General features: G+C 37.4%; 1 protein-coding gene across 1 annotated transcript in view; it reads right to left on the bottom strand.

The window, feature by feature from the left end:
* Positions 1–19,629, bottom strand: part of MMS22L (MMS22 like, DNA repair protein) — an 86,919-nt gene that overhangs the window by 18,812 nt on the left and 48,478 nt on the right. Inside the window, exons 15-16 of the mRNA XM_052685300.1 lie at positions 5,170–5,360; positions 2,584–2,734 (exon numbers count right to left, since the gene is read on the bottom strand). Coding sequence (XP_052541260.1) covers positions 2,584–2,734; positions 5,170–5,360 — 342 coding nt within the window. The remainder of the gene's footprint in view (positions 1–2,583; positions 2,735–5,169; positions 5,361–19,629) is intronic.

The raw sequence follows: 19,629 nt of genomic DNA on the forward strand, positions 1-19,629 counted from the left end.
CAAAATAATCTTTTTACTTTTTAACTGAGAATGTTTGATTATCACAGCACAGTAACCATGAAGTCTTAAGATTCCAGCACTTGAGACACTTTGATAACTTTTGCTCTACAACTGCCTAAGGTAAAGAAGTACTTGAAGCATACTACAAAAAAGAAAAAAAAAAAGAAAAAGAAAAAAAAAGCCTTATTAGAATATAAGAAAATGACAGTATTTAGAGTACAATACATTGTTAAATTCTATCAAATAAAGTTGTTCTTTCACGAGGAAGTATGAGCTCCTAGTAGCTTTGCTGATGAAGCAGGAACGCACATATTCTAGGCTCACATACTCCAATTTCTAATTGCTGGGCAATTTTGACAATTCTCCTTGATATTTGGCAATTGGAACCTTTGGTTATGAGCAAAAATATATGCCTTGGTGCAAGGGCTTTATGCCCCATGCTCCCAGCGGGAGATTTCAAGAAAGGAGCAAGACAGACTCGGAAAGAAAAAATGAGAGTGAGAACAAATGAGAGAGAACATACACACATGTAAGCAGAAGACATATCCATCACCACTGAACTATAAAACTATTAGTATTTTCGTTGGGTTTTCTTGAAATGAATCCATGAACATAACATTTCCACTTATTCCACAGAAGGAGAGGCAAGAGCCTCTCATTCCTAAACTGGCATTTGGAAGTCAAAGTTTGAACTCCTTTGGAGTCCAAGACTCACCTTCGGTCTTCCCGATTCTTGCACAAGTATTCTAACTGCTCAAGTAGTAAACACACATTAACTACCATCAGTGCTAACTGCATTTTCAGATCAAATTATGGCAGCAGGGCCATAGGGGGAAATCAGTCATATATGCAGGCTCTCTGCTTGCTAACGTAAACATGAATGCTTAGGCCATAATTCCACCAAACTACTCTTATCCCAGTCAGGGTGGCAATATATTTGTCGATATATATAAAATGATATGTAGAGAGTTTAATATTGCTAATATATACATAAGTCTACATAAGGATAGTAATGTATTCTTAACGTATACATAAGAATACAAGGAAAAAGTTGTTCCACGAAGAAGGTAATGAAGCACTGGAACAGCTTGCCCAGAGAGCTGGTGGATGCTCCTACCTTGGAGACATTCCAGGACAGGCTGGACAGGACTCTGAGTAACCTGACGTAGACGAAGAGATCCCTGTTCATTACAAGGGGAGTTGGACTAGGCGACCTCTAAAGGTCCCTTCCAACTCAAATGATTCCATTCTATAAAGTAACTGATTTCACTGAAGTGTTTACTGGGATTTAGCCCTAAGCACCTAAACAGTACAAAAATTCCAGTTTAGGCACAGAACTGTTTTCTTCGATCTTACCTCCTAAGTAACAGATTTAAATTATAAATAGGTGGCTGCATGTGTTCATCTACTTTATTCAGCATGTGTATTTGAAACCTTGAACTGATCCTACATTGCTTATCCAAGAGAAACACAGCAAATCTAGAGGCTGAATGCTGTGTTTCTAAGTACAGTATTTACCCCAAAAAACAAGTAACAATTTTTTTCTACTTTAAAGTAGAGTGAAACAAAGAGACAAAGACACATTCAGTCCCTCATCTCTCACCTCTGCTTCCAAAGCCTGATTCAGTAACAGAGGAACACACCATGAAAACAAATACTACTCCAAACCATCCATCTTATGCTTACGTGGGCCTTTTAAGGGAAGTAAAATTTCTCAGCTATATAAAATTCTAACTGTATATAGTCCTGGGCAATGTGTTCAAGCAGCTGACCCTGCTTGAGCAGATAATGGGACTAGTTAGACTATTTGAGCTTTAGAGGTTCCTTCCAACACCTAAGCAATTCTGTGAAAATTCATCATTGGTATGTAAAACATATGAATGTGATAAATTTTCTTACCCCATTATTTAATTTAAAGCATTCATTTAGCAGGTCTCAGAAACCAGAGCTCCATGAACGTTAATAAATGTTCAGAAAGTGTTTCAAGCTTGTGAAAAAGAAAGTTTTAATGCATGCATTTTCTGACAATCATTTTCATTATATTTTCAATACTATTCAACCCCTCCTCCTCAGCTTCCTGCAGAACTTCTTCATTTAAAAGAAGTCAAGACATTTTAATATTAACTACGTAGTGTCTTCAGACTTATCTGATAATGTCTATTTCAACTTATTATAATAAGATTTAAGATTTTCTGTTAAATGTAAATGGTACAAGAAGAATAAGACCACTACTTTTAAGAAGAAATTTTAGAATTTACCAAGTTTCAAATTAAAGTGCACCTGGGTCAGGAGGCTGACACTTTGCCAAACTCATTCTTACCTATCACCCTGCTGTGTTTTGAGTATCCTAAACTGCTTATATGTAAAAACAAGAAATCCAACCAATGCATCTAACACCTACTGCATGCCATTAAAGTCCAAGAAGATATGATACTTCCAAGAAATCTAGAACTTCAAAAGACTCTCAGAACCCAAGTGAACTTAATGAAACATTGCTGTTTGAAAAAACATTTTCTCAAGTCCGAATAAGGAATAAGTAGGTACTGGAAGAACTTGAAAGAACAAATAGTTGCAATTTTTCACCTGTTTTGAATTAGGTGACTCAGATATCTAGACACCAGGTGAGGCCACACCATATCATCCCATCCAAACAGCTGCATCATCGATAGAACAGGTTGTGGCTGAAGATCTGATAGAGCTTTGCTGGGTATATCCAATGCCAATAGTGCAAAACCTGATTTAAAGAGAGAAAAGCATAGTACATGTTAATAATTTATCAGTAATTTTCTGTTTAACAAAAAATGAAGCACAACAAAAAACATTTAAAGTTAATTACAAATAATAATGTGCATCTTCAGAAGTATTAGAAATCTCAATTAGCACTAGGCAACTACTGGAATGGATAGTATTGTAGTGGAAATGCAAAGTCACGACCTGAAACAACAAAAGAGCACCTGGTGGGAAGGCAGGGCCAACCAAGGGGAGCTCAGATGCATGCAATGCACCAGTGTTACCGAAAGGTGTGGAGCCAGGATCCATCCCTTCCCACCCTTCCCTTCCCAGACCTCATTTAAGGGTTGGCAGTGGAGGCAAGGGCATCTTTTGCTGGAGATCCTTGCCTACCTGAGGCCTTCCAAAGGTAAGCAGCTCTTTTCCCTCATTTCTGTAGCTGCTGCATTTGGGCTCAATCTTATTTGCTATAACCAAAGACTTTTCACCTCACTATTACCATAGTACTTTCCATTATAGCATTACAATATTTATGTGCATGGAAAAATGTAGCCGTCTCTATAGAGAAAGTATAGCTTCACTACTGTCTCCCTTGTATGCATAAGTACACTTCCAGGAGATAACCCTATTTAGAAAGGATGAACTAGTAAAAGCTACAGATCTTGAAAGTGGAGTAGTACCTTCTGCTATTCCTGCTAGATTTACTGGGGAATCTATAATCACCACTACCAGCATAAAAGTTATTATGGTACCATCTTTATGCTGAAAATAACAAGTATGTTTAATGTAATCTGACATGATGAGGAGTTATGTGATAAGAGGTGAGTGACATCAAATAAGTTGGGAAAACTAATTTTGGAGGGCACCAAAATAAGAAGCTCACTTTCTCAAATTTTCCAATACCACTTAAGTATTAATATCTTAATAACTTATTAAGGTAATTATTTACAGAACTGCTTGCATTGAGAAGCCCACTTTGATTTTGACAAAAAAGGCTAGTTTTTAGGAACATCAACAATGAGGGTGCTGTAATTAATGGTGAAGAGATAGACCATCCTAAGCTATGAAGGGCTTCACATTTCCTTATGTGCTTCAGAATAAAAAAGGAGGTCAGAGTGAGTCTCCATTCTGCTTTAAGTGAGGAAGCAATTTGTGTTAGCCTTCTCACATTATCATGTTGTTTCTGCAACATCCACTGTAACACTGGTGACAGAGAAAAGAGAGACTGTAAGGATAATGTGAGACACAGGCTATTTGCCTGGCAGGGGGAGCAAGAGAGCTATGACTGGTCTCTTCTCTGGGCTGCAACATCTAAGGCAAGAAGCTCACACAGCATGGAAAGGGTTTGCCTTATCCAGAGTAAAGATGTGCCTGATACATCTATATAGAGCAGGTCACAACTGCACTCTACTACTTCTAAGCAGAGTTTATAACAGGCTGTTCTTCTTGCTATTTTACTGTGTTAATATAAAATAAAAAGAAGTAGCACCGTAGGAAATGAATAAAAGTTATGACACTAACAACCTCTTCCTTTGATTTGTATTGCTGTTTTCTACAAATGTTTCAGCAGCATGAGACCACTACCACTGCATGCTGCCTCCTTCATTATAGTCACCTACTAACTACTGCCGAGCTGCATCAAATGAAGGGTCTTTTCATGTTTCTATTACCAAATCAGTGCTTCTGAGCTTATCTGAACCTAACTCATATCATGATGGGGAGAAAAAGACAACACAGTTTTCTAAAATCTCTGTATTTTAGCTAAATGGATAGAAGATAATTGTAACTGCAGAATACAATGCTAACTACTGACAGCAAAGATCAAAATGAGATTTCCTTTTAGTCAATGACATGCTGATTCTCCTGCTGCACATCGAGTACACATACATATGGAATATTGTCTTAACGACTAACTGCTCAGTGCAAGCAAAATGAAAAATTAAATTGAATTATGAAACAGTTTTATGACCATGACATGACTGTAAAGGTTCAGCGAAAAACAGCAGTCATTTAATCAACCTTTTAAACTGTCTTCATCTGTAAAATATACATAACAAAAACTGACTGAATCACATGCATAGTGGAAGGAATAGTCAACACAAAATTAAGCTGCAAAAAGATATAAGTTCTAGATACAGTGAAATAAGTTATTCTCATTGTTACTGTATAGCATTTGCAATGATGTTCGTGATCTGTGACTAGAAGAAAAAAAACATCAAGCTGGTATGGCTTCAAAGTCCTTTGGAGTTCTCAGTCTTGTTATATTCTATCAGCTAGTTCAATACTACATTATTTGGTCTCATTAAAATATTTAGCATAGAGTCTAGCTTTTTGCAATTATGCATATTACTACATAGAAACAGAAACATCCCAATGTAAAATCCTTTACAGTTTGTGATCCAGAACATAGTGAAAAAATCCGCTGCTTGCAGTGCTAACCTGCAGCTGTATCAGCAAGCTGAGGGGAAGGTGGCATCTGTGACATTCTCTGGCTCTTCAAATAGGGAAAGAAATTTCTCCAGAGAGCACTAGCGACAGCAAGGTGGTGCTCTTTAGCCACTAATGGGAGCTGAGCATTTGAGTCTGCATTCCCTGTTCGAAGTCCCTGGTTTACACGTTTGTGCACACACCTAGGGAGAAACAAAACCAATGTTTACATTCAATAAATGAAAAATTCAGATCTTTAAAAATGCATTTACAACTACTTTAAACGGTAGAGACTGAGAACTGAAAAATCATTTGTGTAATTAAAACCTTTATGCGAAGGCATTATGCATACCAGTTATTTGATGGATGAACGATGGCATATTAAGCACCATAAAGTTAATGTTAATTACTAATGTCAACCATTAATTATATGCTTTTTAATATGTCAGATCAAAATGAGGAATAGGCAGTTTTAAAATGAATATCTGCATTTTGCAACTGCTAGCATGACAGGAAAGTCTGCTTACTATCCAACGCCAGCTGCTTCTTAAAATTGTTGCCAGTAAGGTTTTCGGGTAGTGTTGTGCACAGCAAATAATGGCAAATGATTTTGATCAGTTGTAAGGCTTCCTTTGGAAACTTATTTCTCATTTGTAAAACCTCACTAGATACAAGTTTTGATATGGGAAAAGATTCATTTTACCCTGATGTGCTGCAGACAATTAGGTTTGACAGCAATGCCCACAGCTTTGTTAGTACAGTAAGGACAAAAGTTACCACTACACATAACTCCCATCTCTTCCTGAGACAATGTGGCATGAATTCAATAACGCACTCAATTTTCTTTGATTCTTCTAGTACCATTCCTGCTACTTAATCTAATTTGGAAGTTGTGACTTTCTAGAGGCTTAATAGAGATATGTCTGCAGGGAATCAATGTTCCCAGAGAAATGGGGGCCGGGGGGGAGGAAGCATTAATAAATTTGTCTGGTAGAGCAGGACAGGAGGCAGTATGGCACTGGGCTGATCAACTAAATAACAAGCTTATTAAAAACAATCTGTAGGAATGCACTATCATTCCTGTTCCTATTTATCTTCTGGTCAACTCAATTGAGATTGTGCATTAAAGCACAGGCAGCATTATTACATTTGCTTTATTAAATTCCATAAACAGCACTCTAAAGTCAGAGTCAAGATATTTATAAGATAATGGCAAACAGCAGAGGCATTGAGACTTATCTTAACACTAATATTTGTAGACTGCAATGCATTTTTTAATTGCTGTTGTCGAAATTGCAGGAGTTTCACAAAAACAGTTCCCCTAGATATTCTTTCTGGGCTCACCCTGATTTGAAATAAACAAAACCAAAAAACTCCAGTCCCCAGTGCCCCCCTGGGAATGTGGGAAAACTACGAAAGAATTATACAACTCGCAGCACTCATTAGGACATCTGAAATGGAATAATTTTAAATAAAGAGTAGGCTGGCTGCAAGGCTTTCACTTACTAGGGTTGATATTAGAAAAGCATCTCATCATACCAAATTAATATCCAAAAATTGTGCCTAACACATAATTTAAAACATAAAACACACTGGATGTCAAAGGTAACAATACTTCATGCCTGCCTTTGGGCATCCATTAGTTTCAATAGGACAGACAGTGAGAAAATTGAGAATCAACTACCTTTTGAATAGCTAAGTTTAACAGACACGGAAGGGTATGTAACATTAGGAGGAATCAGTGGTATTCTTGAGAGACAGCATTAGTCCAAACACAGAACAGAAGATGGGGCTTCTAAGCCTATCATTTATTCCCTGTGTGACTTCATGTAATTCATACAGCCTTTCTTAGCCTCAGTTTCCCAGCCATGATATTTGGATAGTAAGACAGCTTACCCTTTAAGGATGCTGTGAAAACAATCTATGCTTAGAAAGCGAGGATTATATTCAGCATATCCGTTGGTATTCCTATTTACAAAGTATATTGTCCAAGTCAACATGAATTGAAACAGAAGCCAGATTAGCATTAAAAAGTCAAGCAATACTTCTTTGGGAGTATCTCTTTTTAAAAGAGGACAAAGTAAAGGTGCAGAAACTGTGAGGTCTGGAGGACAGTTAATGAATAAGCGAGAGAAGGACTGGAAAAGCAAGTTAAAAATATATTTTTTTGTCCATTAAACAAAGAAAGGTAAACAGTAAAAGCAGAAAGCAATTCTGTTGTTGGTTAGGAAAGTATGATTCTTCATAGCGCAGAGAATTAAATCTCCAAGACTAAATTGTGTCCAACTTACTCAGACTAAACTATAAAACTGCACAAAGACCTTTTTGTCTCCTCTAAACTGTCTCTCCAAAGAAGGGTGGCCTGCATCTCCTTTAGACATCTATGCAAAGTAGAAGGGTGTACAGACTCCCAAAGTAAGGCAATATATCTCCGTGTCAGTGGAAGGGCAACACATACAAATCAGTATTTATGTTTATTCATAGTAACCTACACAAATGCTTGCAATAACATAAATGCTTCAGATCGATGGAGCATCAATACACGCTGTGGTTTGTGTGGCCAGCTGCTTCCACAATTAAGTAAACTTATTTAATTCCATAAAAATGCAGACAAATACAATTTTTGTTTTTATTCAGACTTCCACATTTCCAACTGGAAAATACAGCCCTCTTGTTCTCTGCAGATCAATGGACTGGAGTAGCACTTTAACTTGGAGACCTCCCTTACAAAATCTGCCTCTTTTTGCCTCAAGATTACCTGTGCAGTTTCGTGTTCTAATATACCAGCAGCAAACACATCATGCCATATTTGTTGCCATTAAGGAATTAAAGTGAAAGATTTGGTTGGGGGAAGATGAAGTTTCCTCCGCAGTGCAAAAGCTTTGAAGATTTCAGTATAAAGAATGGAAAACATATGGAGGTTAGTTAATGCTGGAATAAAAGAAATACAGGTTTTGATATCAGTGAAGACAACAGAAGAGCCTTACATCCTCTCAACAAATCCCAAACACAGACGGTATATCAGCTTCTCGGAAAAGTGCAGAGCAACAGAAGTATCAACTTATGGTCACCCCAAAATCATAAACCATGTTAACAAAGAAAATTATTTTTGTTTCTGCTGAAAACGCTAGTGACAAGCTGTACAATAAGGATGCTATTAAAACCCAAAATAAAAGAGGCAATGTTGACACTATTCCATTTCATAAGAGTGTTTTTCCTGTTCTTCCTCCCTCACTTGTCAACATAAAGAAATTAAGTGGCACTATTACAAAGGGGGGAGAAAAAAGGGCTTTCCTGTAGAAATCTATCCAGCCACATTTTCTGTAGGTGTATTAATTTTACTGCAGTGATACACTCAATATTTGCACTGTTACTGCAGGTGTACAACTGTGAGATCTCTGCTAGACAGCAGTTCACTCAGCTTGAATGAACAAGCAATATTTACTATGCAGCATTTCAGAATTTAGTCCGTAATTATTCACCTACTTTCACTTTCTTCAAATGCTGCAATGCATCAATGTTTCTTTAGTAACTCTATCATTTCTTCTCCATTTCACCAGAGCTTGTGCTTCTCAGAGTGAATAAAACCATAAGCAATTTTTCTGCAGAAGCCATACGTGTTCCCATTAGCCAGTCCTATCCTGAATTAAGAGAAAGATCCCTGCACACCCTCCATACATCTTTCAAAATAATTTGGTATAGGTATTCATATAGTTGATTATCATGCCATTTAGTTACGCAATTGTTATAGAAAATCACAACTGCAGCAACTTATTTAATTGATCCATGCAGACACCACATTCCATGTTGACAAACTCACTGTTCAACTTCTACTTAGTAATTTGCTCAGAAGTATTTACTTATATCTGTACTTTGTATTTAGTGAAAACTGCATATTTACGTACATTTCTGAAACCGTGCTATAAGATGTAACAAAAAGTATGAAATAACACATTTATTGAGAGCACTAATTACTTTTGTATACAACTTTCTAATACACATTTGATAAAGAAAAGTTAATTTAAACATGGACTAACATCCAAAAAGGTAAGGACAAAATGGACACAGCTTGAGTGAGGTTCTGATGTGACATCACAAAGAGCTTTTCCACCATGAGAACCGTGTTACCTCAAGAGGCAGTCACGTCTCCACCACTGGAGACTTTTGGAGACTTATCTGGACAAAACCATGGCTGATGTGATCTAGCATAGGCAACAGTCTGTGAGCAGAAATTTGGTCTAGGAGACCTGTGTAGGTTCCAACCAATACTTCTATAATACTTGTAATGCAATACAATAATGTCCAGTTTAGATGCAGACCAGCTTCTAATGCACCAGACTGGAAATCATTAGCTACACTTCTCCAGTATATGGGAAAAAGTAAAACCAAGCAAAGAAATTAGTTCACACAAAGTGATTAAAAAAAAGACATGAAGACATCTTTCTTGTTGGTCAGCATCTATCTCCAACTTTGAAGTACCAAACCACATAATTCTACTTGTAGATGCAGATTCATAAAATGATTCTGGATTCAAAGAAGTGGTACAATAGTTGCACAATGGCACACTTGTCAGAAAGTGCTCCAACATAACTATGCTTAGATTCTGGTGGAAAGCCACAAATGCGAGATTCCTGAAGCTCTTACTAAAGGTTCTCAGCTTTCTCCAGATCACCAGTGACCGATGTCACTGCTTAAATACTGCATAAAAAGGTGAACCTTCTACCTCTTGTACACAGCATCAAATGCAAGTGGGTAGGGTGCAGAGCTCTGCAGTGAACTTTGTTAGCAGTGTTTATTAGGTGCACTGATATCATACTTAAAAGAATTTTAAGTGCCAAAACATTAGGTTTATGATCCCAAAGTCTCTAAGCTGACTGCTAAACAGCAGTCAGTCACAGCTGATTGCAAAAACAGCCTCAGTGTCTCTGGGCACACACACATTAGATGTTTAAGTACCTAGGGAACTTCAGTGGTTAAAATAGAGTCCCCTGCAGATTTTCAGATACTTCCACATTAGGCAGTTTCTGTGTAACATGAATTAAGTCAGGTGACTAAATTCTACATGAGTCTCATTCAAACATCCAAATCCTCTTTAAAATCTGTTTCTAAGCTCTTTGGGACACAAAGTTCTTTTTATACCTTTTTATACAGCACACAGTATACTGAGACTGGTATGACTGCATTAGCATAGTGACAAAAGTAATCCCACCTCAAACTAGAATCTCTCAACTTGTTTCCATAGCTGCAAAATACACATACAAAATTTCTATGAAGTTTCCTAATACTTGAGCAGCAGCACTTTCACTTTGACAAGTGAAAATAATTAAGTAAATAAAGAGTACAGAATTTTAACCCATTTTTAGGGAAATAAAAACTAGGTTTCAAAAGGATAAGCGAGATAAGCAACATGACAAAATTAAGGCCAAACCCAAAATTTCCCATCAGTTAAAAGAAACATTTGAAGAAAAAAAATTGTTCATAATGAAAGCGTGTAAACCATAGTGACAGCATCCTCGCCACCACAGAACTGTTATGCTGACCACACAAACAGAACTGCAAAAATCATGATAAAATATAATCAAACAATAACCATCTCTCCTCCAGCACAGTATTTAAGAAATTGTTTCAGTGTTCTTCCTTCAGTTTAACCTGCTTCAATAATCCAAAATAAACTGCATGTTTAAATGCTTACTGCAAAACAGATGTCAGAATAATATTCCTAGTTGTGTGTATGTGAGATGATCAGTGACTGGTGTGATGAGATAGGGAAAATTGGAAGAAGGATGCTTTTCAAAACAGAACCATCCAGGATTCAAAGCCCTACTTCATCCATTTGTGCACAGCAATGTGAAGCACAGAAAAAGTGAGCTCGTATGTTGGATGAGACAAGAGGAGGGACAGATAGGTGTAAGGTTAAAAATCAGGGCACAAACAGATCTCTATTGCCTGAATCTTAATTCACAAACTGATCACTTACTAGTCAGAGTACTGTATTTTGATCTGGAAGTTCCCAACGTGCCTAGAATTCATCTGCACACCCTTAAATGTCCACAAATGCCTTGAGCTGAGCATCTAACTCACAGTCTCCATCTACTGGAGCTCAGAAATCTGATTACTAACTCACGCCAACTAAAGCAAAGCATAGCAGTAGATGCCTTAATTTTAAAACCTGAACACACATTTTTTTATATAACAACCAATGAGTTACAGCCTCAGGGAGCAGAGTATCACCTGTATGATTCTGATAAACTGTTTTTGAGATCCAGCACTGCTTCCATGACTGTGAATTTTGCATTGCATCGCTGAGAAAAACAAACAAACAAACAAAAAACACTAAACTCTAGAATGAGAAACAGAGCTCATCATGCTCCTGTAGCATTACATTCTAACAATTAGGTAATCCTTTGGAATATCTGTTGCTCTTTATTAAAAAATTAGAAAAAAGTTCAAGCGTGCAGTTTCACAATTGAGACTCCACAGTGGTTACAAGTACAGAATGTTGCTCTTCTTGACACTTCTGAACCCCTGCAGACTGGATTCAATCTTTCAGTGGTCATTTTCTGTAGGTATTAAGCAAACCCCCAAGTAGGAGGCCAAATTCAGGGGGGTGATTTTTGGAAATACTTCTTCTGGTATGCTTACAAAAGGAATGAAAGTGCTTAACTCTGGTTCCCGATTTCCACTCTGTAAGACACATGCCTAACACTTAGACAGCAAACCAACGCATTTTACAGGCAACTAATTTCTTCACCAGGGCTTTATTTTATATCTTTAGATGCTATCAATCAAAACATTCAAAGTGGTCTAATTTAAAATATATGCTGCACATGCCAAACAAGTTGCTGTTCAGCTTGATCTGCTACTTTAGGCCATCAGAGCCCTATTCATTGCTGGAGAGCTTCAGACAACTTGACAGCAGCAGTCTTCCAAGTTCCAGCCTAGCCTCTTCCTCACCAGAATGGAGCTTCCAGGCATGAAGATGGCCTAGTGCTTTACAGTAAAAGATGAACAAATGCCTGCATCACCATACCACTATCAGACTGACACTCTTCAGAGAACAACTTCAATAACTCATCTATACATGCTTATAAAATAAAACTCTCAGGGCATATAGCATTGGCTGTCAGAATTATACACAGACACTGGGGCATCATTTCAATTAGGACATCTTCTCTGGCTTTGCAAATTATTGGTATAAGTTCAACCACTGAATAATTCTGGTCAAAGAGTTCTGGTTTTTAACACAAACATTAAGAAAATATTGCCTCTAAACACCCTGACATGTATTTTGCATCATGTTCCTTTAATTGAAAAGTATCTATTGATAAAAGGCCACAAAACCTTTCAGTTTATCACAGTCAGTGCCTGAGCAGAAGCAGATTGCATACTTTCTTCCAGAGCACTCAGTAGACTTGAACAGAGGCACTTTAATTCTTCATTGACGATATAAATCTTCAAATCTCAGTGGAAGAATCTATTATATTCCTATTGTTAGTAGCTCACGGACAGAACAGGTCCAATAGTTAAGCAGCTTCAAATGTGACAATTTCTATAAGCAATGCAATTAACATATATAAGAAATCCAGATGATCATCCCCAGTCAAATAAAAAAAAGCAGTCCACAGGCACTCAAATCACACGCATCAATTTAGCTTCATGTCACCTTTCTAAGTAAAATAATGCCATCTGAAAATGTCCCAAACTAAATGACTCTGCTTAATTACGAAACATGGGAAATTTCATAAAATGTAAATATTTTCAAACAAGTTTAAGTACAGTTAACTGTTATAGACAACTACTTTTTCCCTTAAAGTAAAGACTAAAGCCAAGTTTCATTTCTTAGACATTACTGGGGATATTCACCAAACTTACAAAAGAGTGGGGAAAATATGACAGATCCTCTTAAATTTGTAATGCAAGTACAACAGCAACAATGTTTTCTCATCCTCCTTGACCATGCACAAGTAAATATGATACAAGCTGTCAGTACTGAATGTCCTGATTTCAGCTGGGACAGAGGTGGATTGGTTTTGTTTTTTCTTTTTTTTTTTTTTTTTCCCCTTCACAGTGTTTAAATACTATGCTTTCATTTTGGGGTTAGCCTTCTAGAATTTATAAGGGGCACATAAGGGTGACAAGGGAAACCTCACTATCCAGGTGTAGCTCACACATTTTTTTTTCATTTTTATTTTTTATAAATTGGAAGACCAAAAGCTGTCCAAAGGCCAAATCAGTAAGGGTTTGAACATTCCTACCCCTTACTAGAGAGCAACAAATATTCCTAGTATGCCACCCCTAGACTTGGCAAAGACAAGAAGTTTAAAAGAAAAAAAAGGTCAATTTCAAGACAGAACTGTACAAAGAAGTGTGGAAATCCTTCATACAGGATAGTGGGCAGACAGCAAATACTGACAAGTTTAACTCTAAAATAATAAATAAATAAATGAACAGAAATGAAATGACCTCCAAGCATAATCATCTCTCTTCTATTATAGTACTTCTTTGATCACATTCTTCCTTCCTCAACTTTTCCTCCATGTAGTATATGGTGGAAGAAAGACATAGAGAAAGCGACAGCCCGTTCTGTCTTTCTGACTCTCTCAAGCAACTGTGGATGCAGTGAGAGTTGCAATGATCCAGACCATACATATGCCATAATCGTGACATGAAAATGAAAGCTGTCACGGAAAATTTTTACAAGCATTCGTATCTGTTGGTGCTTGATGCAGGTCTTAAGAAATGTATGGACAAATGGGCCAGCAGTCTACTCCAAACATCTCCTATTAAATCACAAGATACAGCAAGTATCTGGAAAAGAAATTGCATAGAAAATCATGGAAAGAGAAAAAGAAAACCAATCTTCCCTATGGACCAGATTCCGTAAATCCAGCAAGTGTCACCGAAGACGTGATTCTATAATATGCATTACTGAAGGTATGGCAACAGGTTCTGATAATTTTTCAAGCATAATTTTCCAGAGGAATGCTGTTCATTAATAGGTATTAATCACAAACACATCTCAATTCAATCTCAATTCACCTTACTTTGTTTTTTATAATTTACTGGCACATATGTAATACTGTTTAAATTTAGATGCAGCATGCTAGAAAACTTTTTTGTATTACTCTCAAATGTTTGCTTCCTAAAAGAAATCCATAGTAGATTCCCAAAACATTCACCATTTTATCAGTGATCAAACAGTGTAACAGTCACTGTAGTTAACCACCAAATATTTTTAGGATACAGTTAGGCTTAGTGAGTATCCTGTGTCAAAGTTCAGGTGAAGAAATGTCCATTGTAACATCTGAATGATCATACTAATATGTAGGTCACTCTTAAAACAATGTCTCCTACTTATTTCATGGAAAATACAACAGATCTAAAAAGCACAGTAACACTATTTGATTGAACAAATTCTCAGCTACAGACTATTTTGCAGCAGTCACTACAATCAGCTATTCATTCTATTCATTTTCAACAGCAATGAGCAAGAGCCTGCATGCCACACTCATAAAACTCAACAGCAGCAGAGTTGACCCACTATTTCACAGCTGCTGTGACAATATTGTTGCAAGAAGATGTTGCCCATGCCTTCCATTGGCCCAAACAGATGGAAATGGGGATATAAGAAATCTGGACTATACAGTGGGTGTGTCAGGAAAGTTCAGCCAAGACTGGCAGTGTGCTCCATGGTCTACAAAGTGACATGGGGTCTGGCATTATTGTGTTGCTGGAGAAAGGTTGTCACCTTCTCTAGCCTGAATCTGCAAGTTTGAGCCTTCAGCTTAGCCAGTGTTCTAATGTAGTGGCCAGAGCTGATGTTCTGTCTGGATTCCAGGAAGTCCAGAAGGATTACTGCTTTCCTATCCCAACAGACAGTACACATCACTTTACCTGCTGGAGGCTGTCTAGAACTTTTACTTCAGTGGAAAATTCATGTTACCACTCTGTAGAACGTCATTTTGTCTCTAGCTTGTAGTGGTGACACCATGTCTCATCATTGTTAAAGATACGATTTAGGAAGCTGTCACCTTCAGGCTTATATTGGTTCAACAGGTCCTGAAAAATGTACTTAATATTCTTGTGTGAGCATTTGTGGGGCCCATCTAGTGCAAGCTGTGACATTCCAACATTGCCACTATTGCTTCCAATGCATTGAAGCTGATACTCAGCTCCACACACAGGAGTCTAGCGTTAATCTTTCAGTTCATGAAGATGAGTTGACTAAGATTCTTCATTTTGTGGTGTGACAGCTGTTCATATCCATCCAGAGTGTGGCTTGTCTTCCAACCACCTCGGTGTGTCACATCCACCATTAGGTCTTCACAAATCTTCAGCAGGTGTTGATGAATGTCAGTGGGTACCTTTTCTTTCCACATGGAGGAATTCATTTCCTCGCCTTTGCTTCATACACATTTCTATGTCAGATGCCACTTTGTCAGACTGCCCTTCTGTGGCAATCTGTCACACGTCAACAAAATGTAACAGAATACTGTCAGGAAAGTTCAGCCTCTACTGCCATATCACCAACATCTGCCTCTGATGTCATGAGAACGTAAGAAAATAGGAAGCATTATTTTCAGAGAAGCCTTTGTAAAAATACTGATCTGAATGTCACCAGAATTAATCTGCTGATATCAAAGATTCTCACCTTCACTGGAATGGGAAGTGTTAATGCTCTGAATAAAAGGTTATCAACTGCAGTTGAATCATGTGCAGATTATCAATATAGCAGCAACGTACAAAAGGGCTTCAGCAAGGTTACTGAGTTTAATATAATCCTCTTTATAGCCAGTAGCAGAGTAATAGAGAACCCTGTGTTAATCATGGACAGCATGCTGAGTGAACTTAGTAATACTTTTAAAACACACAAGACCAAGAAATCCCCAACATCTTTATTACGCTCAAAGACAAAGTAAAGATATTAATAAGGACACACAACCCTAAAACACAAAGGCCAAGAAAAGCCAAACATCCAGAGCTCCAGAATATTAGTTAGCACTGTCTCCTCAACCCTTCTCAAAGGGTGCAACTACGTCACCAAAAAGACAAGTTGTTATGAACGTAATTTAAACGCAAGTAGTAAACCTGTAGACTACTTTTGCTAGTTTTACTGAGAGGGAATAAGACATCTGTTTCAGCCAGCCTAACAGAGTTGTGCCAGAGAACCGTTCTCTTTTCCTAAACACATTTAACTAAGATAAGGTTGGAAGACCATCAAAGAGAACGAAACCTGTGTGAATTCAATTTAACTGCTTCACATTTCAGCTTGTGGAGCAGTCTTGGGAAAACCCTGAAGTTAATTTGAACTCAATTACATTGCACCTTTGTTACCTTCAGTGGTATTCAGCCAAGTTAGTTTATGTCAGTACAGTACTGAGGGGGAGCTAAGATTGCAGTTTTTTTTATATCATTAATGCAGAGGCAGTATAAACTGGAACAGGTGCACATGTAGACACAAAGTTACCCTACGCTGTTGCAGAATATCTTCTCAAGTCCCAGGATACTCAGTCCCAGTATTATTATTAGTTCCAACCAACGTAACACAAAAAAATACCTAATAAATTCCCCTGCTAGATGCAAAACTTCAGAACAGTAAACATCCCTTGGGCTTTACTGCAGTTTTTCACAAGGGCTGTCTTCGAGGTGAATTGGGAGCAAGCTGTGAGCCACACATGCTGACTCAAACTTTAAGTTGGAGGATTCAAAACAGGTACCTCACACAACCAAAACATCCTTTATATGAGGCAGGCATTCATCCGCATGGCAGAGTCTGCAGACACATCACATTGTGTGAGGGAAGCTTAAAAGAAAAATCCCAACTCAACCACCACTGGTAGCACTTACCACTAAACAAATAACAGAATATCAAATATTCTGATAGTAAATGCCATATGACGTATTTCCTGTCACAGCATGGAAGGAGCTTACAGCAATCATCGGGAATTCTGTGGTCATCCCTGGCTGCAAGGTGCCTCAAAACATTCCTTTAGATTTTTGTTCAATGTTTGTTTTAAACATGGAGTCATCTGTTACATAAAAGATTTGCTAGAGAACTACTGAGAACTTGAAGTAACATTTCTGTAACTTTAAATTATAACCCACTAATTTCATTTTTTCTTCTGTTTTTTATTTATGTATTTATGATTCATTACTAAGTTCTCTTTCTGAAGTATTTTATGTTTCAAAGGACAGGAAATCTGCATAACTTCAAATCACCTTTATTCAAGTTCATAGCCTATTAGGAACATAAATTCTAGTGTATACAGTAAAGGAAATGGACAGTATTAGATGATATGTTTTTAGCTGTAAACAGCAGTCACTGCAAGTACACAAGACCATTCTTAACAATCTTCCATGACAGCTTTTCCTTGCCATGACAGCAACAGAGACAGCAAACACTCCCAAGTTAGGTGGTCTTTAAGCTTTCTTCAAAATATTCAAAATTCTTTTAAATTCACTCCACCCTGTCAGGGCCTTTCAAGTGAGCTCTTCAATTTCAAAATTCTAAAAAGATGCTGTACATTAAACAATATCCTGGCATTATCTGCAACAGATAAAATAGCAATAACACCTAGAATAAATACTCTTGAGCATCAAACCCACATTCTCCATTCTTAGAGATCACTGAACAGCTGGAGTTGGAAGAAACCACTAGATGTCAACCGGTCCAACCCCAACTCAAAGCACAGCCAGTCTCCAGCGACTCGAAAGACAGAAATTTCACAGCCTCACTTAGCAACTTGTTGCAATGTTTGATTATCCCTACTGTGAAAATTTTATTCTTATATGCAATAGATATATTTCCTTCATCACAATCTCAGCTGATTGCTTCCTACCTCTGTCTGAAGGGTCTGATTCCATCTCACCTGCTACCTCTCATTAGACTTTTGTATAAAATGCCTTCTTCCCACCACCTCCCCACTACCACCCAAGTCTCTTTTTTCTGAAGGCTGAACAAACTCAATTTTCTCTGCTTCGTCTCACAGGACACATCCTCCACACACTCCCATTCAACTTAGCAGTTAACTATTTGACTCAACCCAGCATATCAAGTATTTCAGTGGCTTTCCTGTCCTGAGAACCCAGTATGCTGCTTGTTTATAAAACAACTTATCAGAAATAAATTTCTCAAGAAAAACGGGAAGTCAACAAAATATGTCTACAGCTACATAATAGCCCACTCCATGACAAACAAATTTTCTGAGTATTTACAAGCAAATCCTCTGTCATTACTGCCTCTTACTTCCTTTAGTTCAGAAAAAACAATCCCATGAGTTATGAAAATTACATGCAGAAGAACTGGAACAGCAGTCAGCTGGTCCTGAAAAGCTAGTGCTGAAACTCCATTTGAGGCACTACCATTTCCAAGAAGTATCATCCTGCCTTCAGCTCTTCCCTGGGATTCTGAAATGCGAAAAAATTCCAGCTGACTACTATAGTGGCAAAAGAGATTCATGTTTTCCTCCAATGTTTTCACACTTTAAAAAGGTAATTTTCCACATAGCAAAAATAGAAAACAACAACAACAAAAAAATACAGCCTAACAGATTGACCTTAATCAGACTCCCTTAGCATTCAGAGCCCAGTAGTTTAATAGACTTCCCACACTGGGGGTCAGACAGCCACATTACATATTAAAATGGAAATCTGCTTGAGCTCATGGTGTTTCATTCCAATGAATGAAGAACACACACATCAGTTTGGAAAAGCTTACAATCTGAAATATGCCATGGTAAATTTATGGCCAAAGATAACTAAAATTCCTCTTAGGCAAATTATAAAATCTAAGTTTGGTAAATGACTTGAAACAAACTCACTGAGCAACTTCATCTCTCTCAAATGTTTTCCTTTACTACAACTGTAGATGCAGAGTTTTCTCTCACCCAGCACCAAAAAAAGAGAGAAAACTGATAAAATATCCATCCATGTAGAGTTGGTGTCACCTTAGTTAAAAGTTCCTGATCTGATCAGATGTGAAAAGGACTCTGGGGTTAACCACACAAAGTCCTAAGTGGAAATGAAGGAACAGCATCAAGCATACCTCAAATACTGAAAACCAACAAATAAGTAATACTATTACTCATAGTTACTTATTTGGAACATAAATTTCCAACGACATACCTGCCTTAACATTGCAAATGCATCACTTGGTTATCATCATACCATTCTTATTTTCCAGATAGGAAGTCCAAGAAAAAACTTGGAGATTTGTTTCTATTAACTTAAAAGAACAGTGACAGAAGAACTTTAGTTCCAATGTGAAAGTCTATGTATTCAATTTTTAAATGAAACTCTCCCGTTCCTGAAGATGCCTTTGCAGAAAATAAAAAACTGTATGTGTAAGAATACTGTCTAGCAGCTTGCTGGGAGTCATATACTGTATAGTTGAGGAAAAAAAAATAAATCTTTCTCTGTATGACAGAAAGCAGGAAGGCAGGCAAACTTGTGCTCGAAACAATGAAGTAACTT

The sequence above is a fragment of the Tympanuchus pallidicinctus genome, unplaced genomic scaffold (genome assembly GCF_026119805.1).
Source record: "Tympanuchus pallidicinctus isolate F22 unplaced genomic scaffold, pur_lepc_1.0 scaffold1, whole genome shotgun sequence".
Lineage (NCBI taxonomy): Eukaryota > Metazoa > Chordata > Aves > Galliformes > Phasianidae > Tympanuchus > Tympanuchus pallidicinctus.